Below are 24843 nucleotides of genomic sequence, written 5' to 3'. Positions count from 1 at the left end.
TCCAGTGGTGACATTTCATGACGGAGTCTGAGCCATAGTGCATCTCCTTTTTGTATATGTTGATACAAAGACTCATAAAGGTATCAAGTGACTTCATCAAGTCACATGGCAGGAAGTGAAAGCACTGGGATCTGGGTCACCTGGAAATGGAGGCCCAGCAGCTGAGGTCTCTCAGGAGCAATAGCAACCCCCTCCCCTCTCCTGGCTCCCAGAATTGAGTTAAGCCCAAATGTGACAAAGATAAACGTTCCATGTGGGAATGGAAAATGTCATAGAAAGAGAAAGTACTTCTTGTCTCTGTACTTAATTAATGATCAATGGAGACAGAGAGAAAAGCTTGAATTTCGTAACCCAAGAATCTTGGAGTGAGATTGCGTCTCCTTCCATAACTGGCTTTGTGATCTTGAGCCAGTCTTTCCAAGACTCTGAGATGAAATTTGCTTCTCCACAAAATCGGTTTCATCTTAGAGAGGTGCTGCGAGGATGGAGGGTGAGGAGATGAGTGCACCAGGGTGATGGCTCGGTGCACAGCATTCCGGGCAGGCCTGGCTGCAGGTTTTCACCAGCATTGGCCGTCCGGCCATGGGTGTTTGGCGTGTTTGTTAGGTGCCCTCTCTGAGGACAGTCCTGGGGGTGGGGATGATGGTGACATCCCACGTCACAGATGCTGTGAGGATGAAATAGCTAATGCTTGTAAAGTGTGTGGGCCCAGAAGTGGTGACTATGATCACCCCAGCGCACAGCTCACGTGCAGTTTCCTTGCTTCCCTTCCGTCTGTATTATATGATAAATGAAAATGATTTTGGAGAACTATAGAATGACCCTCTCAACTTCTAGATACCACAGACAATTTCTAGATATCATGAGCATTAGGTACTTTTGGATTTTTCTCTTGAAAATCTAGAAATTGCCCATAGAGTTAGAATCTTGAGCTCTCTATCTAGGATTTTAGAAAGTGGGCAACTTATGCAGAAATGAGGTCACTCCTGAAGTTAGGCAATGGCAGTAGCGGCATTGCAGGTTGGTTCCTCTCTAAATCATGACCTTCTATGCCCTTTTGCCCTGATGGCTCTCTCAAGGCATCTTGGAACTTTCCAAGGACCAAGTGGTATATTAGAGGTGGTACTGGTAGGCATCGGCTCTCAAGATCCCACAGGGCAGATAACAAAGAAAAATAATTTTACTCATTTGGTTTTTAGGAGGCATACGCCAACCCCACCCTCCTCCATCCCGCGGTCCCAATATTGGCAGCCTACTTGGAGATGTCGGTCGAATAGCTTGGAGACCTTTTCCTTTTCTGGTCCTCATCATTAAAGTGGCTGGATGAACCACAAGGAAAGGCATGTGTCAGATTTTTCAACTGATTTTACAGCTGTAATTGTGCCAGCATCTGCAGTGTTCTACCAACACTGCTCCCCACTCCGTAAAATGGAAGGGCTTTTAGCAGCTCTGAGAAGGTGTCAAGAGCACACCATTTCAACATAACGTTCTGATAATGTAATTGCCACAAAGTATCTGGCTGCTGGCAGGATGCTTGATAGGACGGAAAAGCAGGATGTGTAGTTCAGAAGCACAGTGGATATTCCTTCTCATCTAGTCCAGGCTCAGGTGGGGGAGGTTTCTTGTTAGTTAGTCAGTTTGTTTCTTTCTTTTTAATTTGTAGGAATGATCCATGCGGCTTTCTGCACTGCTGCTCTATTTTCTTCACCTGGGCCTGGAAGACGTGTCAACGCTCTGACTGATGAGCTCTGGCCCTGCAGCCATCTGGGAAATCCGGGGACAAGGCAGCGCGTTCTAATGGGGGTGCAGAATGCTGACTTCCAGGCCCAGCTCTGCCACTCCCTAGCTGGCAGACTTTGGTCAATATCTTCCCCTCCCTAAGCCTGGCTTCTTTTCACCTGGATCTAATAGGATTGCTCTGACACTCACAGGAGGTTAATGCGTTGTGTGAAAGTGCTATAAAATTATCAATCACTGGGCACATGGGAAGTAGCCCTGGTCATATCGTTTTACGATCTAGTAACTGCAAAAAGAGTGTGCATGCCCCTCATGAGATCAGTTGCATTCGAGGGGCCAGATAGTCTGGGATACAGAGGATATGCACTTACGTGCATGCATGTGTGTGTGTGTGATCAAAACATTATGTACAATTAGACAACTGTAATTACTCTTAACTTTGGTTCCTTGCTTATTCACTCCAGCAACTTCAACCAGCACGATTTGCTTCACTGCCATTTACTGCTCAAAATCTCTAGGAGAATGCAGCAATAAAGCCATTGGTTGATGACACTGGGAATAACTTTTAAAAATTATTCCACCAGGTGGATATAAAATAAAGCAACTTTCTAATGATCAAAAAATATTGGTAAGCATAAAGGTGATGGATACATCTGTCATAAAGACAGATGCCAGTATCAGTTCTCCTGTTTTTCCTAATGGCAAAATGGAGATTTCTGGACAGGGATGGTCCCATCACAGGCCACCGAAATCACCTTTATGGGGATTTTGAGTGGTGGTAAAATCCCCTGCAGGCTTGGATCTTGCCACATCACCAAAGGAAGCATCTCACAGGCATGGGGACACCATCTGGCTTTGGGCCACTGAGCTGAGGCTGGACCGGTGCCTGCCTACAGAGTCCCCATCATCACGTGCTGTGTATGAGAGACCTGACTCGGTGGCAATATTCAGATCTAATCCTTTCCCTGATGGAAAGCAAAATAATGGGCCATTTTGGCCAGCTCTGTGGTCGGTGTTCTGTGGTCTGATGCCAGGGCAAGGCCACACCTGAATTCAAATCAGTAGGGCTCGTGGGATGGCTCTCATGCAGATTAACTGTGTGCTCTGCAGTCTGTCCCGCTGTGGTTTGGTTACTGTGGCCCTTTGGGGGACTCACTTGACAGCTCTGAGTTGTGGTTTCTGCTGCCGTGAACTGTAATGCAGGGTGACTCCCGTGGGCCCTTTGTAAAGAGAGACAGCGCCTGGCACACAGCAGGCACTGAGTAAGGGTGTGCAGCCTTTCTCTCAGAGTTAGCACGCTGCCTTGTCCAGTGCTTCCCACACAACAGGGGCTCAATGCATTGCATTTGTCTTGAAAGGAATGAAAGCTTGAGTGAGCAAAATTAAATATGGATGCAAGTCAGGGAGAAAAGAGGAGATACTTGACTTTTCCCAGAGAGAAAGAGAGAGAGATGTTTCTTTCTAATTACAGAGGTGTCTTGGAGTTCCTGTCCTGGCTCAGTGGTTAACAAACCCAAGCAGCATCCATGAGGATGCGGGTTTGATCCCTGGCCTTGCTCGGTGGCTTAAGGATCCAGTGTTGCCGTGACCTGTGGTGTAGGTGGAAGACACAGCTTGGATTGTGCATTGCTGTGGCTGTGGCATAGGCCAGCGGCTACAGCTCTGATTCGCCCCCTAGCCTGGGAACCTCCATATGCCGAGGGTGGAGCCCTAAAAAGACAAAAGACAAAAACATAGTAGTAATCATTACAGAAGTGTCTCAAAATCCACCTGAAACCTACAAATCTTGGGCATATGAACAAAGATGCAAAAATAAAACCTGATCTTTCAAGATTTATGCTCCCTGAGCAAAAACGTCTTTTTTCAGCTTGTGTAAGGAAAGTGGTAATCCACAAGTCCCGTCGAAGGAGCCCTAGTTTTTTGTCTTGGAGCCTGTCAAGCACCAGCAGCTTCAGCTCTTCTTGATACGAACATTCCAAATGCCAATATTGCTTGTTGTCACATTAGCCAATATACAGTCCTCAAAATAAAACCCTCTTGATGTCTGATTACTCTTCTTAAGGACCTCATGCTGATTCATTTCAAACTGTGAATTACCTTTAATTCACAGCTTGAACAGGCTGCCAAATTTTGTTTTCTCTGCTCCCAGGTGGTTGTCCCTGATGTAGTGGAGAACTTCCAAAAATATATTAAGTCCTTAGGAAAAGTTGGCAAGCTCGAAGATGCAGGGCACACATGGCAGGTTAAAAGCAAGAGTTGGCATACATCTCAGTTCGAAAGCCGGAACGGCTGCAACCAGCGATGATCATCAAGATTTACCCGTTTATTGGGAGAGTTCAGTTTGGCTGTTGTAAGCCTCAAACTGACTAGTAGTATTTCCAAATTCCAAGGACCAACTCATGTATTCTGATTAAGGATTAATCTGATTAAGAAAATAACAGTCATTTTTTTTTTTTTCCTGCCTCGTTCCACGGTTACTTTGCTACCGGAAATCCTATCTAAGTAGCAGACCAAACATCCACGTAGGGAAGAAAATATGAACTTTCTAGAGATGGGGGTTATTGCTGTGCTCCAATCTCAAGTCAGATTCTCAAAGGACAACGTTTTCAATGATCAAAGTTTTGGTAGAAAGATGGCGAGGGTGGTAGCGAATATGTTTTGTGTTATGAGGGTTTTTTTTTGGGGGGGGGCAGACGTTTTTATTTTTCCAAATTCATCTAAGAAATAATGTAATGCTTGTGATCGGGCATAGCAAACGGGCAAACATTCTAATAATATTTCTGTTCCCTGTGGTAATGAGATCTTCATACCACATAGAGACAAGTTTAGAAGGAAGGATATTTTTGTTCAATAAAGCAATTTTGACCTGATTTCGAATCATCTAAAAACCGAGGGGTATCACTTCTCATCAACTTCAGCTCTTCAAGTCTATTTTAAGATGGTGTCTAGGTACAAAGACCGACTTTGGTGGATCAGATCCCTGACTCCGTCAGATCTCATCAGGAGGGACGGCCCGGTGGGAAAAGAGAGGACTTGGGGCCCACACAGCCCTCAGCCCACATTCAAGCTTTCCCCTAAGAGCTGTGCAATTACTCGGGCCTTCTTCCTCAGCCAACATGTCCGTCCGAGATAAATGTCCACAGGCAGGTTGTCTTCCCACGGGACTGGGTATACTTCATAAGGAGGGACTGTCTTCTAGCTTCACGTTTCTCCTCTGCAAAATGGGAATAACTCGGAGCCCCTCCAGATGGCGGCTAAGTATAATAAGGTGAGGTGCATATAAGGCCCAGACATGGGACGGGGAACCTGGCCTGGCACATGACCCAACAGCCCAATGATTACGCTTGGAGACACCTGCCCTTCCTGTGATCATACAATTTCCTCTCCTCCTGACTAGTGCTCCATTCAAGCATTTGCCCATCTGGTCTGCACGCCTGTCACCCACAGGTAAACTGGCCACAACGAATCTGTTTTTGTGAGGCTTTTCATCAACTCTCCGGGTCTAGGGCTGGAATGTTTTCAAACCTGTAGCTAATACCATAAATGAAGGAACTGGTTTTGTGGCAAGGAAAGAACAGCAGTATGGCTACATCTGCCTTTATGTTGGGCTTTTATGGAAACTACCCAGGGCTTCTCATCAGCATGGCTTAAAACACAGGAGCTACTTGATTAACAGAGGTCTGGATGGTGGACAACTGGACTGAGCCCAAAGGCCGACAACCAAGGATAACAAAGGAACTGGATATCTGGAGCTACATCGTCCCTATAGCCTCACAAAAGGAGCTAAAGTCAAGGACTGACTTGATGGATGCCCTTGAGTTCATGAATGGTGTCTAAAACCACCTCTCAGGAAGCATTTGATCTGTCCCTATTTAGGATGGCTCATACATGGCAAAAAAGCCACTTGTTTTGGTAAAGCCACTGTGCGGACAAGTCATTGACAAGATGCTATAATCAACCAGATGAAGCAATCCAACTCAATGAAGACAATCCAAGTACTTTGGATTTGGCTTCAGTTTTCTTCTCCATTGCCCCTTAATGGCTTCACAAAGAAGCTAGAAGGTAACCCAATGTCTGGGGTGTCCATTTGGTCCCTGAATCTTCTAACTGAAATAAAGGGGTGGTTTAGAGGCAGAATGGACATGATATTACCGTACAAATACACAACTCTACAGCCCAAGAAATACAATTTTACCTTTGCCAACCCACACCCCACTCTCTTTTTAGACCTTTTTTGAGGGAGGCTAGAAGAAACGCCTTTGGATTGAGAAGACCTGGGTGAAGCCTGTTCTGAGACTATAATATAACTCAGACTCCTCTGGGCTGCTGGGTCTTCTTTCCTCCAGAAATTAAGGCTTAAAGTTAAATGCACTTTTATGTTAAGTTCAATCACTAAAGGCGTATAACTGTTTACATTTGAATTGTGACAAGTGTTTGTGTGTATACCTGTGTGTGTATACACATACATGCATTACTTTGCTTAATTTCCCTTAAGTGGCTCTACCTCTATACCATGAAACAAAAAGAAATTCCCCCATGATCTAAAGTCAAACCCTCCGAATGCCAGGTCAGTGCTTTTCCCCAACACTGTAACTGTCATTGAGCAGAGACTCAAGCCCTTGTCTCAAAAGTCCCCCAGTCCAATGCTCTTGCCTCATGGGCAGCCAGGGTTCTGGCTGGAGCAGGTAGGATGTCACCACTTAGATGGACACCCCATAAAAGGCACTGTGTGTCAATAGAGTAGACTGAGCCAGAAAAGCTCCAGTTCTCCAAAGGCCAGTTAGCCTGGCTGGTTCCCAGCTGGCATGCAGGGACCCCTGCTCCAACGTCTTCAGACCTGGTTCCCGGGCACCAGTCCTTATAAACCCTCCAGGCCCAAACGAAAGGTCTGCCTTTCGTCATCCAGGAAAAAGAGGCCAAGATGAGGAAAACTAATAAACTGGCCCAGTAATTAAGGGATTCTGTTTTACGAGACTCTGTCTCTCCCTACTGCAGTAAGTGGTAGGCGCTTGCCCTGGATATTTGCAAGCCTTGGGAAGGTGTTGCTCCTGCAGCCACCAAGCTCCACCCATTCGCAGTCTGTCTACACTTGGAATGGGATTGCCCTGCCAGATGGAAAATCCCAGTGGCTGACTTAAAAAGCACACTGTAGCAAACTATGGGGGAATGATCGTAATGGCTAAGCTGATGATACTTTGGAAGCTAAAAATAAAAATAATGATTATAACTCTGATCTGTCCTTGTATTAAACCTATACCCTACCACAAGAAGGGAATTTATTCTAGTCGAAGTCTGATGAACAATGCTTCAACTTAGATCAAGCTGCTAAAAAGAGAACAGTTCACTCACAAAACAGATTCAATGTCGTCTAGTTTTATCGATGCTTCCTACAGAGAACCTTAATCCTATTGAACGCCATACACCCTGCGCTATGAAGTGCAGTTCTCAGGAAATGCCGCCTCTAACTATAAACCACAATTGACAAGTCTATTTCTGTTAGTTACAAACTATTGAAATATTGCATTTTATGGTCTATATGGAAATCAGCATATCTCACAGCAGGAGCTTAATACTCTTGCTCTAGGAGTAGGATCGTTTTACAATGGAAAAAACATTTTTATATGTTTTCATGTTTGGAAACCTGCATTGATTTCCTGAAAGCTCAACCGTGTGTGTGTCTCTGTGTATGTGTGTCTGCGTGCGTGTGAATTTGTAATGAGAGTGGGGCAAGTTAGGAGTGAAGGGAGGGAGAATAAGTCTATTGTTCAGTAGGATAACAAAGGGGAGGGCAATTCAAGATGCTTAATGGAAAACCCGAAATGAACAGAATCAAACATGATTTTGATTTCCACGTTTCCCTATGATTTGGTCCTTCAATCAGGGTTATGGCTTTATTTTCCTCTTCCCTCTTTTTCTTTCTTGATTCTTTAAATGAGGGATTCATGGCGATGGGTCAGGGCTTTGGGTGCTTTGCCATGAAACAGAACCAAGAACGTGGAAGTACCACTGCCTTTCTCAGAGCTTCGGTCTATTTGGGAGTCATTCCCAGTTGCTTTATGCAATTATTCGTGATCTTCCAAAAGGTGAGCAATTCACTTCAAGTGTGCCATTAGCCCACTTGAATGTCAGAAATTATTTCATTTTGAAAATTTTCAAGTATGTGACTATTACACAGAAAAGTCAACTTCCATTTTCTATTATTAGGACTGAACGAAGTTGTGAGAGAACTACTCCCTTGATATATGCTCTCGGACAAATGGAGATTACAAAATCTACACTAGTTAATCTGAGGAAATTGGTTTCTCCATACCCCTCCTTCAGTCAACATTAATAAAAGATGAGGCCAGTGCTGGGTGAACTGCAGGGCCCTGGCTTCTGACCTGCAACCTAGCGTCATGGAATCTCTTATTCTATGTCTTTAATATGCAGTCACCAGACGACCTGCAAACGGCAATCCACTCAACACTTCATGTCCAAGCAGGGCCACCTAGGCAGGGCCTTTCTCCATCCTCGTCATGATATAATGACGTCTGCGGCTGAAGTTTAATGATGCTCAGACCACTCGTTGAGAATCTCAGTTGTTTTTGTGTTCCACGTATGGACCTGGCCCGTGTCTAGACCACTAGAGAGCATATACTGGGGATCTCCTTCATCTTGACTCTTTCTTGGGTATTGGGGGAAATCTCATTCGCCCCTCTAATCAAACTCCATGTTCTTATGCGGCAAGGTTCATCTTTTCAAGGAGCAGGAGAGACAATAAGATGTGCTAAGCACTGAAGTGCCTTTTCCCCGCCAAATGCCCCTGAGAAGCCTGTTTCAGAAACCCAAGTACTCACGACTTGAATGGTACTGACTTGGTAGAAGCTCTGCTGGTCGGGTCACTCCACTCTGCAAAAAAAAAAAAAAGGGCACAGACTCTTACTCTCCATGTTCTTCTACCTTCAAACAATTCTTCTGAATGAAACTGGTCTTGAACAGGAAGCCCTTCCAGTTATATTTTTTCATAGAATCCTGCCATGGGTGACAGTTTAAAAAAAAAGAACCAACTGGATGTATCACTATGGGACTTTATGTTACTGTTATTTCATGTTTTAATGGTATTAGGTTGGAAAAAGAAGAAAGTGAAGGAGTAGAGAATATGATTGTTTGGACTGAGAAGGATTTAAAAAAAAAAACAAAAAACAAAACACCTACTTTGTAAGGCGAATCCTGGGGTCAGATGTTGGGATTCCTATAAGGAAGAACACAGAAAATAAAAACATTAGTTAAAGATTCAAGGGGAATGAAAGGTCAATTTGTTATTGCGGAAGATATAGCTTGAATAATGTTGGCAAATAGGAAACCACTGTGAATGATTCCATTAATGGGGCTACTGTCTGTAGCTCTATTTGAAGGATAAACATTTGCCAGAAAAACCTGCTGCCACACAGCCATTACAGCCATTTTATCAGAATTATACGTAAGACTGGTATCTATTTGGCAACGTGTGCAACATGGGAACAAGTGACCCATATGTGTGAGATTCAAGTGTATAATTTCTCACTTAGCTAGGCAATGACGCCTCAGTGGAAGTAGAGAGGATTTGGTTCAAATAAACGAATGATGGTGATTTTTGTAGAAATGTAAATAAGACTGTAATTAGTAGATCGGCTCACTTGTTCCATTTTATAGAAAACTTCAATTTTCTACCTTACTGGTGACACATATGCCATAAATAGATGTATCTTATTCTCACAAGGGACGTGCTCTTAATATTTCATTATAAATTTGCTGGGGAATAGGAAGCAATCTGAATTATGCTAGTGGTGCGCATTATCTGAAAGGATTTAAATTTCATTTGAAAGTCCCCCTAAATACAGTTCAGCCAGTGTTTTGAGAAATCCGGATTTGTGCAGTTCAGGCTTTCTGGGAGCGTGGCACACCTGTGTGGATCCTGACAAAACCTGCAGGCAGAAGCACTGCAATGATGTATGGGGCACAAATAGCTCCGAGCCAACTGAAGAGAGCTTTTGGACTGCAAGGCAAGTGTTCTAAAACGGGAGACAACAAATTCCAGTAAACACAAGAATTAGTTACATCCATCACTGCTGTAAGTAATCTACTCTTGAAGCCGAATCTTGCCACCCTATGGAGTAAAAAGAAGATCACGGCATAATTTATCTTTAAGAGAAGTAAGCAAGATGGAGTTCCTGGTGGCTCATCAGGTTAAGGATCTGACGTCATCACAGTTGTGGCTCAGGTTGCTGCTGTGGCGCGGGTTTAATCCTTGGCCTGGGAATTTCTGCATTCCAAGGGCATGCCCCCTACCCCCCACAAAGGAAGCAAGAATGATGGTGCTATGTTTTATTAGAACTGAACTTTTCAATATATTCAGCATGATTCTGTTGCCCAAGAGGCTTCTAGCGTGGCCATCACTCTAGAAGACGACCATAAACTCCACAAAAGATGGAAAAAGCCTTTCAACGAGAGGGCTGTCACAATGCCCATGGAGTTTGCTGCTCAAGGGCTTCTTCCCCCTGCTGGTAGGCAACTGGCTTTTGACAAAAGACACGGACAAGCTTGGCCATTTCTTTCCCACCCCTTAGCAAATCATAGATGGCAAGGAAGAGGAAACACTTCTAGAGGCGCAGACACTGGGAACATTTAGATGTGGAAGCTGACAGCATGGGGCGGGTAAAGAAAATGACACAGAAAGGTCAGAACTTAAAAAGCACAAGAATCTATGGCCATTTAATATAGAGACAAGCATTCCTACGCATCTCAATAGCTCTTGAGGACACAATTACAGCATAGTATACTATTATAGCACAGCACAATAACTGATGCTCAGAACAATATCTAAGTAATTAAGGAAGACTAAAGCAAATTCATGACAATTTTTATAAAAGACCAGGAAAATATTAATTAAATTTCAAAGTGATCCCTATTATGTAATTCTTATGGAAGGATAACCATTGGTTATCTGACAATTTCAATCATACAGAATATCTCAGTTCCCAGAGTGCCCTTAACTAGATACCATATTTCTACCTTTAAAAAAAAAAAAAGATTTCATCACAATTACATAGTGCAAGTTTGGGCTGGTATCCCTTTAGGAATCAATTAAGTTTCAAAGTCAAATAAAATACTTGATTAGAGAGTGAAACACAAAGCCATTCTTTGTACTGGTCGTAGAAAGCTGGACTGAGTTTCTACCCTTCATCCGAGTATTTCGGACATTAGACACAAACAATTAGTTATTCCGGGCATCAGGGCAGCGAAGCATGAAACAAATTGGAGGGTTGTATTATTGAGTCAACTTGAGTCATGTATATCATGTATTCTTGATGCAGTTTTTAATGTTTAGCTGGGTAAGACTTTTTCAAACCAGAATTTCAAAGAAATCAAACACCTTTGGATGTGACCCAAATTACCTTACATACAGATCCAAGCCCGACTGCAAATAAACAGCTCGGCTGTGGAAAGAACTTGTATTATTCAGGCATGATTGTTGATGCACGTAATACAATTACAAAAAAATATGCCTGACTTTGACCTGTGCATTTCTTACATAGACTTGTCACACAGGCCATTTTAGGAATAGACTATAATGATGCCAAATTGTCTTCACAAACTTTTGTGAGGCTATTTTAAATAATGGCCTTAATGACAATCCTACAGTCAGATGCTCCTGTAGGATCTGGAGTTTAGAGCAGGGGTCAGCAGACCTTTCCTGTAAAGGGCCAGACAGTAAATATTTTAGGCTTGGGGCAGGGGGGGGCTACGGTCTCTGTCATAACTCTGCCGCTGTAGTGTGACAGCAGTCACAGATAACACACACGTGGAATTGTGTGGTTGGATTCCAAAAAAAAGCTTCATTGATGGATAGTAAAATTTGAATTCAAATCCATGGGTGGTAGGTATCTCCACGAAGCTGATGGTGAACCTCTCCAGAGGACATCACTAGCTCCTGCCACCTGCTGAGCAATGTACTCCCCTCCTTGGGAGTTTTTCCATTCTTTCCCAGAAAAGAGAGCCTTTTCAATTTTTCTTAAGTAAACTTAAGTAAGTTGAGAATTCTCAACCATGTCTTGATAAGTTTATAGAATCATAGACTCTTTGACCTGAAAGACCCACTGGGATTAAACAGCATGTGCTCACACGGATATGCACACACACACACACACACACACACACACACACACACACACACACACACACACACAGAGTACAGATGGAAAAACTGAGGGTCAGAAGAACCTGAACAGAACCCTATAGCCAGCAAATGGCAGAGTCAGGATTAAAAGCAGCCAGATCTGCGACTCCTAAGACCCTTTCCACTGTGCATACACTATTCCGAATGGAAGAAACGGATGCTTTCTGAGAGCGTGGCGTCACTTAGTTCTGGTGCAAGCACCGAGGAAAGGGCCAGCACCCCAGTCACATGTATGTGCTGGAGATACCCAAGTTTTAGAAGATGGAATTTGGACTGGAGCACCTGCAAATTCATGTGAGAAAGACCATCGCCAGGAGTTCTCATCGTGGCTCAGTGGTTAGTGAACCCAACTAGCATCCATGAGGATACGGGTTCAATCCCTGGCCTCGCTCAGTGGGTCAACAATGTGGCATTGCTGCGAGCTGTGGTGTAGGTTGCAGACGCGGCTCGGATCTGGTGTTGCTGTGGCTGTGGCATAGGCTGGCAGCTGGAGCTCTGATTGGACCCCTGGCCTGGGAACCTACAGATGCAGCGTGTGCAGCCCTAAAAAGACAAAAACAAACAAACAAACAAACAAAAAAACCCACCACCACCACCACCAAAAACCTATCACCAGAATGCCTGGATCTAAAGACTGTTTCCCTCGTTACTAGCCGAGCACTTCTTGACGTATCCCTTTACTCTCTGCCTTAGTTTCCTCCTTTGTAAATTAGGGGTAGTCAAATTACCAATCTCTGAATTACAGTGAGGATTGAATTATTTACTATGTGTTAAGTGCTTCAGGAGAGGCACATAGCAGCAGTATATGTGTTGTTATTACTGTTATTTAAAATGTACTTTTCTTTCAAACCAACATTTTGGCAGGAATCAAGTGAAACAAAAGAGTGGGTGTGTAGCCATCCTGGTTTCACCGTTTTATCGCACTTACTTCTACCTTTATCAGGGAGTTGATGGCAGCACGGATAATTGGCAGAAAATGCAAATCAGGCCTGATTCCAAATTGGGCACTTACTACAAAAGCCCATTTAAACAACCAGTTCTATTGTATACACTTGCAAATGTCAAAATTGCGACTTGCACAAATTATCGCCAAAATTGGAGAACACAGCTGAAAACACTGCAATCGCTGCACAAGGGTTGGATTCAACTCCTGAAACGGATACATTGATCCCTTGGCTGAGATGGGGGAGCTGGGGGAGGGAGAAGGATACCAAGCCTAGGGCAGCCTGAGGAGGGAGGACGGGGCCCCAGGAAGGGACGACAGCCCCCTGGACAGGGACAGAGGGGCTGCTGCTCCTTACTTCTGAACCCTGTCAAAGGTGGGAGGGGATAATTAAATGCAGTCTAGGCCAATGTTACTCTCAAAACAATGTTACTCTTAAAAACCATGGAATGTGATTGGTTTCTCCCACAAACAGAGTCTAAACTCCTTGGCTGGCATTCAGGGTCTTTCACAGAGATGCACTTATTTGCCCGGGGTTCATCTGTTCTCCGCTTCCCGGCACACAGAGTTGGATCCAGCCACTCGAGGTCCTGGCAGTCTATGTCCCACCACCACCCGTCATGTCTTGGCATCTTTGCCATCCTCTAAGGCGCGGAGCGTTCCTCTTGTGGGAACTTCTCTACCTGTCAAAGTTGTAAGCAGCCTCCAGATGCAGCCACCTCTGAGCCCTTCCTCAACGCCCCGGGGAGTGCTAGGTCCTCCCCTGAGCCTTCTACTCCATGAAGACACCTGCTACATTTTTGTCATTGCATGTTTTCCTTCATGCCTAACTTTAAGCCCATCATATATCCTCGGTAAGTGGGTTCTGAATACAGGGATGGGTGGGTGCATGGGTTGGTTAAGCGTATTATTAGAATGGCTATGTCTGCTCGGGCATTTTCAAAACTGATGGTGAGAAACAATTCTTACTGTGAGCAGGTGAGGAAAAATATCATAGAAAACCTTTGACAAGAGAACTAGAGGAGAAAAGTTCTGTCAATACGTGTTGGTGTGTGAAGATCTGCCTGCTCCGGAGTGAGGACTGCAAGCGAGACACACAAAAGTGCAAATCAATTCATTTATTTGGCCAAGGCGTATAGGGTTTTTTAATTAGAGATCGTCTTGGGGCGTTCCCACTGTGCCGCAGTGGGTTAAGAACCTGACTGCAGTGGCTTGGGTCGCTGTGGAGGCACGGGTTCAATCCCCTGCCCAGCACAGGGGGTTAAATGATCCGGCAGTCTCTGCAGCACAGGTCGCAGCTGCAGTTAGGATTCCATCCCTGGCCTAGAAACTTTCATAGGCCGCGGGTGCAGCCATCGCGGAAAAAAAAAGAAAAAGCAAAAAGAACCCGTCTTGGATGTTGTTACATCATCTGTTTCCCAAGGGCTGAGTTCACTCTTCTCTCCATCCATCAGCTCTGCACGCGGTAACTGGGCGGGCGCTGGCGCTCTGGGGAGCACGGGTCACACGCCAGCATGCGGTGCCCAGTCTCTGACAGACTCTCCTCCCATGAAAATGCTCTTGTCTTATCCCAAAGGACAGGAGAGCGTCTAGATTTTCTGGCCCCTGAACACCAAGGCTATTTCCGTTTTCTCAGAATCCACCTGGAAGACCCGTATACTTGAAATCAGATCAAGGCAACTGGAGGAAGGAATAGCACTGACCTGTCCTGGGGTGGAAAAAGTGCTGTGCTCAGAGTTTCCGGGAGTATGCATGGCAGTGAGAGGAGTAGGCCAGGGGTGGGTCATCTCCTGATGAGGAAAAACAAAGCAACTTTATTTGTGGGCACTTGGAAAATGAAACACCTTCTTGGCACTAAACATAGCCGGCCCTTTCTAAATACCTCCTGAGTTCACTGGCCAGGGAACCTCAAAGTCATTTGGTCCATGCCCCTACTACACCCCAGGGCTTGAAGCCTATCTGCCAGACAAAGGGCCATCCCCCATCCACTTGCACACTGCCAGTGACGGCGAGCTCACGACCCCTTGAAGCGGCCTGTCCCAGGTTGAGACAGCCTGATCACACCATTCTTCCCGATTGGGAGCCCAAATCCTGTCACCCAGGAGCTCCGAGAGAACACCTCTTCTTTCACCTGACAAGCCTTCGGCTGTTGGAAGACAGCAGCCGTGTCCCCTGGTGCTGTCGCATCCTCAGTCGGAGACACCTACAGCTCGTTCATTCCTTTCTCAGAAACCTTCAACCGTTTTCTAATGCTCGCGTTCTGCATTCTGTCACCTATCTTCCGTGCTCCCGGGAGGGACTCCGGATTGCCCGGGGCTCTTCTAATGCAGGGGGTCCCGTCTCAGGTGTGATCTGCCAGCTCAGGGAAGGGCACCACTGTCACCACCCTCGCCCGTCCTGCCTCTACTCTGACACTCAGATCTCAACGCAGTAAACCGAACAGTTAAGTGACACAATTATGCCCTGCTGCTGATTTTTTCATGCAAAGAGGAGGCCGCTGGGGGGAATTCTCTCTCATTTAGAGAGCAGGTTACTATGGGATGGGTAGCTCTGTTCCGCCCAGCCAGACACAGTGTGTGTCTGTGAGTTCAGGTCTTAACGTAGGAAGAGCCCCTCAGGCGCCCACTCTCAGCCATCAGCAGGGGCACCTTCTCATTTCTTTCACTCACTTTGAAAAGAGGTGCTGTTCCAATTTTGCTTGAGCCTTAGGGCTCGTGGCCAACGCGCTCTACCCGAAGAGTAAGTGTACTTAAATTACATGTGCAGCATATCCCAGCCTCGGAGAGGTGACAAAGTGTGTGAAGCAGGAGGGTGCTTGCATGTGCTGGGGTCATCAAACATTTTGGTAAGTAAACATTCAATCGAAAAATCCATGTAATGGTGAAACTAAAGGAGGGCTTTGAGGAGAGGTGGAGGGAATGAAAGTTTATGAAAGGCCTCTTTAATGAGTCAGTTACATAATACTTTCCCCCAATCTTTCTGGGTAACATAATTAGTCATTTCAAAGGTAATATTAATAAGAACTCTCAGGTAGCACTAAAACATGGTTTTTTTTTTTCCTCCTGTAATTATCCAGTTCAAAAAGAGTCTTTGATGTACGAAGAGCTGTAATACAAGGAGATACTTCACAGATTCATTCACAGTGGCACCGCCGAAGCCGAATTTGTAAGTGTGATTCAGAGGAGCGGTAAGTACATTAAAAATGCATACGAGATTTAGATGGGACGCTTAACCTACTTAAGAGAGAGACTATTCCAAGTGTTTTTGAATTGTGCATTTGTATGCAGTTGATAACGTTCCCGACAAATGCTACTTGTGTATTCATCAAAACTGCTCCAGAGGAACTCTACGGGACAACAGTTGAAAGCTGAATTCCGCTTACTCTGTGTCTTTAAAAGATCCAGCGACTGCTTTTAAATTTTAGAGAGTCCTGATGAAGCCTGGTCCCCAATATTCATCCCATCCTTTAAAAGACACAGGTCCTACTGAGCCAGAGTCACCCAAGGGGCAGTAAGCCCCAGCCTCGGATACCAGTGTTGTCTCTTTTCAGCAACTGGGATCAATGAGTTCTCCATTCCTTCTCACCACTGGCTTTAGCTGTGTGCCTCTGGCTTATTAAGAGGTTTCAGACACCAGAAGGCTTGAAGCGCATCTTGAAGGTGTACTTTCTCCCCCAGGTCTTCTGTATTTACTCCATGGCAGAATCAGATGAGCACGAATTACTGTCGGAGTGCGCCGCCCTGCTGGCCAATCCATGCACACCTACAGCCACCTTCACATTTTCAAGGACAACCATTCTCTGTACTTGAAAACGTGAGATTTCTACTCAACAGCAAGCCAACTCCAGGGTACCACGGGTGCATGTGATTAAGATAGGGAGGAGGCAGTTAAAAGAAAAGTAATTTCCTGAAAGACTATCTTCAACAAGGAACGCTGTAGCAAGCTCTTCCGCCTCGCGAAATGAGCTAGACCTGGAAAGCATGGGACGCTCTCAGCAGATTTTTCACTGTTATCCTCTTCATTCACACTCGAAGGATATTAATCTATTTTTATCTTCTTGCTATTCCCAAGATAAAGACACCTACACGCCCCTATCCAATGGTGCTCCTCCAGCTGCTCCAAAGTGTTGCCAAGGCTCTGACAACTGGCTCCCGTGATGAGTGCCTATACTCAACACCGAGTATCTCTTCTCCGTAAACAACAAAAATTACACACACACACACACACACACGTGAGGTTAGCCTGCAACTCTTTCATCTCTGGGTTCCTTTGAGCCTCCCTGAGACAGGGAGTCCCACCCTGCCCCCACCCCAGACAGCTGAGGAGGGGCTTCACAGGAGCTTTAAGCCATCCCTGGTGACCCGGTCCACGGAGCACACTCCTTCCGCTACCCCAGAGGTGCCTCCCCTTCGGGAGGCTAGCATGCTTTATGGAGAAAGGACTATGCGGTTTCATTTTTCAGTATTTGACAAAGAAGGGGGTTCACAAGCAATAGAGCATGCTATGCAATTTCTAACACATGAGGCAGATGCTGACATTCCTGGGCCCCGAAGTCTCCCTACTCAAACCCAGAAACATCAGAAAAAGCCCATTTTCCACCAGCCATTATTTCCCACCCACATTCTCCAGATGATGGCCCATGGCGCAGACTTGAACAAATCCAGTACAACCTGAGGGTGGCCCTGCTTTGGCCATTTTAGACCCAGAGGCTGGGTGGCCCTCACACCGAGGGGGAGAAGATGGTCTGAATTCTAGACTTTGCTGATCTCGAATGCATCCTAGACTCATCTGACACAGAGCTGGCTGGCTGGCTGGCTGGCTGGCCGGCTGGCCGTTATTTCCAGTACCTAGTGTGTCATCCCAAGCCTCGTCTCATTCACTTTTCCATCTCCAGTGCCTAGGACATGGTACCCAGCTAATGTGAGATATCATTATCCGTCTCTGAAGTTTCTATGTGTGACCTATCACTTGGCCTTTCCATACAACAGACTAAAGAGCCGGGGACTAGCATCTTACTCGTGTGACAGATGAGGAACAGAGACATACATGGAATGACTTGTCCAAAGCCACACCATCAGCAAATGGCAGAGTCCCTGCATTTTGTTCTGCTAACTTGTATTGAGTAGCCATTACATACTAGTCACTGGGATCCCGAAAGTATAAAAACTCAAGTCCCGTCCCATAAAGAGCTCTCTGCTCGACGTGACAGGCTAACTGCCTTCAAGGAGGCATGCCAGGGTGTCCGGGGGAGCTCACTTAGGCAAGAGGGGCAGCGTGTGTGCAGGTACCTGTGTGTGTGTGTGTGTGTGTGTGTGTGTGTGTGTGTATTCCTTTTGGAGGTAACATTATACCTGGCATATAGTAAATGTTAACAATACAAGGTTAGGAGTTTCCATTGTGGCTCAGTGGTTAATGAACCTGCCCAGTATCCATGAGGGCTCGGGTTCGATTGCAGGCCTCGCTCAGTGGGTTAAGGATCCTGTGTTGCCACGGTGTAGGTCGCAGATGCGGCTCGGATCTGGCATTGCTGTGGCTGTGGTGCAGGCCGGTGGCTACAGCTCCGATTGGACCCCTAGCCTGGGAACCTCCATATGCCTCGGGTGCGGCCCTAAAAAAAAAAGACAAAAAAGTTTAGGTTAAACAACCTGACAGAAATATTAAGATATTAAGATCCTTACCTCAAAGAGTTCAAATTAAAGGGATGATTATAGCTGTTTTCAAACATCTAGATGAATACACGTGGTGGGGATATCTCACATATTTCATTCTTATTGTTGCTGTTAGAGGTCAGGGGGATTCGCAAAGGATCCCTGGACTAAGAAGGAGTAAGGAGAGCTTCACTCATGTCTGAGTTTTGCCAAAAGCTAGCTGAGCATCCCTGGTCAAGTCGCTTGCCCTCTCTGAGCCTCAGTTTTCCTACCTGTAGCGCAAGGGCTTTGGCTTAGATGGCCTCTAGGGGCTCTCCCAGGTGCCAGTGTTTTTCTTTCTTTCTTTTTTTTTTTCTTGTCAGGGCCACACCCGTGGCATATAGAGGGTCCCAGGCCAGGGGTCCAATCGGAGCTCCGGCTGCCAGCCTACACCACAGCCACAGCAACGCCAGATCCGAGCTGCGTCTGCGACCTACACCACAGCTCCCGGCAACGCCGGATCCTTAACCCACTGAGCGAGGCCAGGGATCGAACCCGCAACCTCATGGTTACTAGTCAAATTGGTTTCCACTGCACCACAACAGGAATTCCGGGTGGCAGTGTTTTGCATCTCTGCTTCTACCTCTTCTGCCCACCTCTACAGGTCTGCCTCAGGGGACAGGGAGCCAGTGCATGTGCAAGGGTCTCAGAAACCATATAGCATCGTGCACAGACAGAGCTCCCTGCTTCTCGGCGCATGAGCCCGGCCATGGCACTGCCAGCACGAGCCTGCCCGCCACTGCTTCCTGGCCGGCTACAGGCAGCCCTAGGCCCTATCCAGGGCCCCAGAGGACAGGGCCTCAGTACAGCTTTCCCCTTTCCTCTGCTGAAATGCCAAGAACTTTGGAAGTGTTTACCAATGCTGGCGCTGAAGAATAGTAATACGTGGGAACAGCTGAGTGGTGGTAAAATACAAATCGGATTGAGTAGAAGGAGACTCAATCCATGCCATCAGGATGGGGTTTATTTTCAGGACAGAGATAGGCAGGTAAATACACATTCTGGGCAGTCTGAGATGCCACCGTGGCCTCAGGGGGCAGGAGCATCAGCATCCTCCCTTCTCCGTAACTGGCGTAAACCTGAAAAGACTGAATCCGCATGTCCATTTCTGGGACTGAGGTCTGCTCATTGGACGGTCAAATCGACTTCTTTAGCTAAAGGGCCCTCCCTCCTCTGGAGCAAAACCATATGTGCGCAGGGATGTTGATAACTTAACAGAAAACTTAATTTGTTTGAATAAAGGATTTAGAATTTTTGTAGGCATAGGCCCCGACAGTTCTCTGAAGAGCCAGGCATGGGGTGCGGGGTGGAGTTAGGCATCAGGGTTGCCAGAGAAGAAGGGACAAGGGCCCTTGGCTCCTCCAGCCTCAGGAGGCCGGTAGCTAGATCATTTCTCAGTCCTCAACTTGCACTCGATTGCTAACTGGCCACTCGGAAGCTCGGTTCTTCTCTGCTGGGAGAGGGAAGCCAGGCAGAGTATGCGTGCTGTTATCTGCAGCAGCAGCGGGGCTCTTCCAAAGGAAGCCAAGGACAGGAGCAGGAGCAGGCCGCGGGATGAGCCCAGAAGGAGCCGAGCAGCCAGGTGTGATCCGCACGGGCTGCTGAGCTCAGGATGTCATACCAGGATGCCTGCTTCTCCTGGGAGGCCTTCCTTAGGCAGGCCCTGGAAGGGCTGGAGGATAGAGGCTTTGACCAGGGGCAGGGAACATGGCTTGTTCCATATGAAAGTCCCGATGCGAGGAAGCAGGAGACATGGGAAGAGCTACTGGTCTCTCTCTCTCTCTCTCTCCCCTCCATGTCCTCCCAGGATAGTCACTGGGTTTCCCAGAATGTTTTGCCTTAAAGATACGCATACAAAACATCCCTTCTATTTAGGATCCGAGGGCCTTTTGAACCCTGGCTAGACCACAATCTGGAACACTGACACCGCTTGGAAAATGAGATCCTAGTGGGCAGAATGGGAAACTGCCATAAACATAGTACATCTTGGCTTCAGTTTGGCACTTACCAAACCTCAAATATACGGAGGAGGTGCCTTATCATATGCGCCGAGGTGCATTTACAGTGCAGCAGAATAAACGTATACAAATTGTTGAGTAAACAAGGGCAACCTCGAAGGCAATCTCTAGAAGGGCTCTCTCATTTGCAGTCCTTCCTTGTTTTTCAGTTTTAATAAAGATTCTAATAATAACAATAATTATGCCTTGCTTTCTATGAGGCTCTTTGGTTGAAAGGAATGCTTTCAGAAAGATTATCTCACTCAATCAATGACTTAAGAACACACGGAATCTCTGCTTTAAAAAAAAATGCCGATGATACTAAACTGTGAGTATTTGAAATTTGGAAAGGTCTTGCAAAACTGGCCTGAAGCCATTAAGATGAATCTTAAGAGCGGTAAAGGAAAACCGCAAGTACGTGCCACAAACCAAGTGTAAAACTGCCACATAAGAAAGACTACGTGACTTAGCTGGTGTTCATGGAGCCCCAAACCCAAGGCTGTTAGGTGATTCCCCCAGGTAAATTTGGGGGAATCTGGCACCTGAAAGAACCCATGCCAGCTCGGGTGGTATGTAGGCAAGCATGATGTCCAGGACGTGGAAGGCAACAGTGGCTTTTGGACAATAACAGGACATCGTGCAGGACAGACCACATCTGAGACAGAGTGTGCCACCCTGGGTGCCCTATTTCAGCAGGGGCGCTGGGATACTGCAGTCTCTTAAAAGGGTTGGCCACCAGAGCCAAAAGCTCATCGCATTCATAAATGCCCTTTAAGAGAAGGGGGAAAGTTTAGGGGGGGTCTGAGAGGTGCTTTCAGATACCAGAAGGGCCATCACATGGAAGAGATTTGGGACCGGCTTTGTGGATCAAGAGGTTAGGTCTAGCCCTATGGATAGAAGGGAAACAATTTTAGCTCAAATTAAGAAAGAGTTTCCAGGAGTTCCCGCCGTGGCACAGTGGTTAACGAATCCGACTAGGAACCACGAGGGTACGGGCTCAATCCCTGGCCTTGCTCAGTGGGTTGAGGATCTGGTGTTGCCGTGAGCTGTGGTGTAGGTCACAGACGCAGCTCAGATCTGGCGTGGCTGTGGCTCTGGCGTAGGCCGGCGGCTACAGCTCCGATTAGACCCCTAGCCTGGGACCCTCCATATGCCGCGGGAGCAGCCCAAGAAAAGACAAAAAAAGAAAAAGAAAGAGTTTCCAATCGTGGGACCTTTCCAACCACAGAGCCCATGGCTTTAGAAGGTAATGAGTGGCCCATCTCTAAAGGCAGGATAGCCCCTGCCTGGGGTATTGGAAGAGGGATTCCTAGGAAGAGCGGTAAAGGAAAACCGCAAGTACGTGCCACAAACCAAGTGTAAAACTGCCACATAAGAAAGACTATGTGGACCTAGGATTCCCACCCCTGGGGTGGGGATCGGGGTGGTGGTTGTAGGCCAAGTGGACGGCCTCACACAATCATGTGACTAGAGTCTTTTATCTCTGTAGTCAGTGACAGTGATGAGAAGATGCAAAACCGAATCTGGAGCAGTGGGGGTTTTTTTATGTGCCATACATGCATGGCTGACCCAACTGGCTAAGGAAATTGGTCATTCTCTCAGGGACAGTGGGGAGCAGGGATGGGGGGAGCCTGCTGTCTCACAGCGAGACAGCTAACAGCCTGATTTGTCTGATTGTTTGCTCAGCTCTCGGAAAGTCCAACAATACTGGAACCATAGCCTTTCCTGGGCTTGATACCTAACACTCCTGCCAAATCTCTCTAGTGGTCTCAAAGTCCCGTTCCATTTAGATGAATGAATATTCTCCTGCTTGGAATGCTCTTCAGTCAGGCTCCCAAGAGTGCATCTCTGATTTCTATGCAAGTGTTGGTAGGGAAGAAGTATAAAATCAACTGTTACATTAAATGTAATTTCCTAGCAATGGGCCAACACAAAATGCGATCCACCAGGAAAACAAACAAACAAAACGGCTAATTCTTTTCAAAGTTTCTGACACTAAGTTATGATTTCATTGACATGGTATAAAAACCCTGGCAATAGTCTTGCAAATACATAATTGACTGCTTTATTCAAAACTCTCTAGTGCTGGCAGTTGTCTCAGGGAATCTGAAAATTTTCTCCGTCGGCTCTAGGACTGCACATGTAAAAGGTCTAGCTCACACTGGCTGCCTTCATCCTGGCAGCTCCCAAACCAGGTTTCCACTAAAAAAGAGCCTGATTCTAATTTACAATTGGGGAGCATAATGGTCAGTGACCCCGCAGCGTCACCATGTGCTCATTCAGACAATCAATCAATTCATCTTCTTGCCATTGCCAGATGCAATCAATTCCATTTCATCCACTGAATATAATGGGGATGTGTATGGCTATATGCAGGGCCTGGCCATATGCAACTTGGGACCAGTTACTCCTCAGGCGCCACATTCAGACACTGCAAAGAAACATCACCAAAGGCAGCAAAAGGGGGACAGATCACCATAGCAACATACTGAGGAGAATTCAACCAGATCCATGGAGTTCCGCACATTTGGCAAGAGCCTCCTGAGGCCACAGCCCACGCAACTACTGAGATTTGACTCCCCAACAAATCTTGATGATTGCCTTGTAAATTTCCAGCCTTACAGGACATTGGTCTCAATTAGTTGAACCCACCCGAACAGAAAACTGGCTGCCCCCTCCCCCGCCCCCACTGAGAAATGTTCTGCAGAGATCGGCAACAAAAAGGAAGCCTAGGTACGGGGCTTCTGCTCAATAGTCCAGTGCTGGCATCAGAGGAATCTGACGTTTCTCAAAGGCCATTTCTTACCCTTTTCACTCATGAACTTGTTTTCTTCATTTGTAAACTAATTTTAACAACGTTACTCTTTTCAAAAGTGATTTGTAACTTCATTGTTGAGTTTCTAAGCTCTCTTGTTTCAAACTATTTTGCCATCGACTACATCCAAATTACCATCATTTAAAATATACTGGCTTGACGAGTCCCCCGGTGGATCAGGGGGCTAAGGGTTTGGTGTTGTCACTGCAGTGACCTGGTCACAGCTATGGCTCAGGATGGCTCCCTGGCCTGGGAACTTCCGTATGCTGTGGGTGTGGCCAAAAATAAATAAATACTGGCTTGACACAATTCCCTGGGCTTCCATATATTACAGCCTTTTTTTTTTTTTTTTTTTTGGTCTTTTTTCCTTTCTTTTCAGAGCTGCTTTATTGGATGGAATGCTGGAATGACATGCTACCTCCCCATCGCATGAGATATTTCTTTATGGTTAACCTCCAATTTGCTCCTTCTGCTCCAGGTCAGCTAAACCAATGTGATAAAACTTACATACCCTCACTGGGTTCCCCCTAGCACCATCTTGAATGATCTACATTTCATTCATTCTAAAAACATTTATTGAGCGTCTGCTGTCTTCGAGGCATCTAAGAGCCGAGCAGCTAGACCACGTCCACGTCCAGGTGCAGGCTTGGGCTGGACTCTAAGTAGCTAGAGTCTTCATAATCAGAATGACAACAATTAGTTATCCTTCAAAAGTAGAACTATAATATATATGGACTGGGAGTCTGGGGTTAGTAAATATAACCTATTACATTTAGAATGGATAAGCAATGAGGTGGTTTTGTGTAGCACAGAGAATGATATCCAGTCCCTTGGGAGAGGACATGATGGAAGACAATATGAGAAAAACAGTGCATATGTACGTATGACAGGGTCACTTGCTGTACAGCAGAAATTGCCACAGCACTGTACATCAACTATACGCTAATAAAAAATGTTTGAGAAAACAAAAGTAGAACTAAAACAAACCTGTCAGAGTTGGCTTTTTTAAAAAAGAGTAACATGCAATTTCCTACCACGTTCCAAAAATTACTAAAGAGATTTGTTCTTCTCATTGCTGGACAGATACCCCGTATATACGGCAACACAGCGATCACGTAGAAAGCCGGCTTTGGCTGTAAGTGAAAGGCACTGGAGAATGACAGGCGAAGGGAGACAGAAGGACAAATTTCTCTCAATCCCAGCCTAAGCCTTTTCAAAGACTAACACAAGGCGTTAGTATTCCATCTCTAAGGGCTGCTGTAGCTTTTCAAACATGATAGCTTTCTTGTAGTTTACACTTATCACATTAAGAAAAATGGTAATGAGGAGTTCATGACAACTGCTTTTAACAGGAACAAAGGCTCAATTGCCGAGGAAAAAAAGAAGTAATATCTATTTTCATGGAAAGAGGCCTCCAGTGAATGACTTGGCTGTAGCTTTGCTCCCTCATTATTTCTGAGCTCAGTAAA

The 24843-nt window shown here is 46.0% G+C and overlaps 1 protein-coding gene across 1 annotated transcript in view; it reads right to left on the bottom strand.

Moving 5' to 3' along the window:
* The window catches only part of AFF2 (ALF transcription elongation factor 2), a 482556-nt gene that overhangs the window by 141084 nt on the left and 316629 nt on the right, over positions 1-24843 (bottom strand). Inside the window, exons 5-7 of the mRNA XM_047764620.1 lie at positions 14579-14665; positions 8932-8968; positions 8592-8625 (exon numbers count right to left, since the gene is read on the bottom strand). Coding sequence (XP_047620576.1) covers positions 8592-8625; positions 8932-8968; positions 14579-14665 — 158 coding nt within the window. The remainder of the gene's footprint in view (positions 1-8591; positions 8626-8931; positions 8969-14578; positions 14666-24843) is intronic.

Source organism: Phacochoerus africanus, chromosome X (genome assembly GCF_016906955.1).
Source record: "Phacochoerus africanus isolate WHEZ1 chromosome X, ROS_Pafr_v1, whole genome shotgun sequence".
Taxonomy (NCBI): Eukaryota; Metazoa; Chordata; class Mammalia; order Artiodactyla; family Suidae; genus Phacochoerus; species Phacochoerus africanus.
This window is presented reverse-complemented; position numbering and strand designations above follow the sequence as displayed.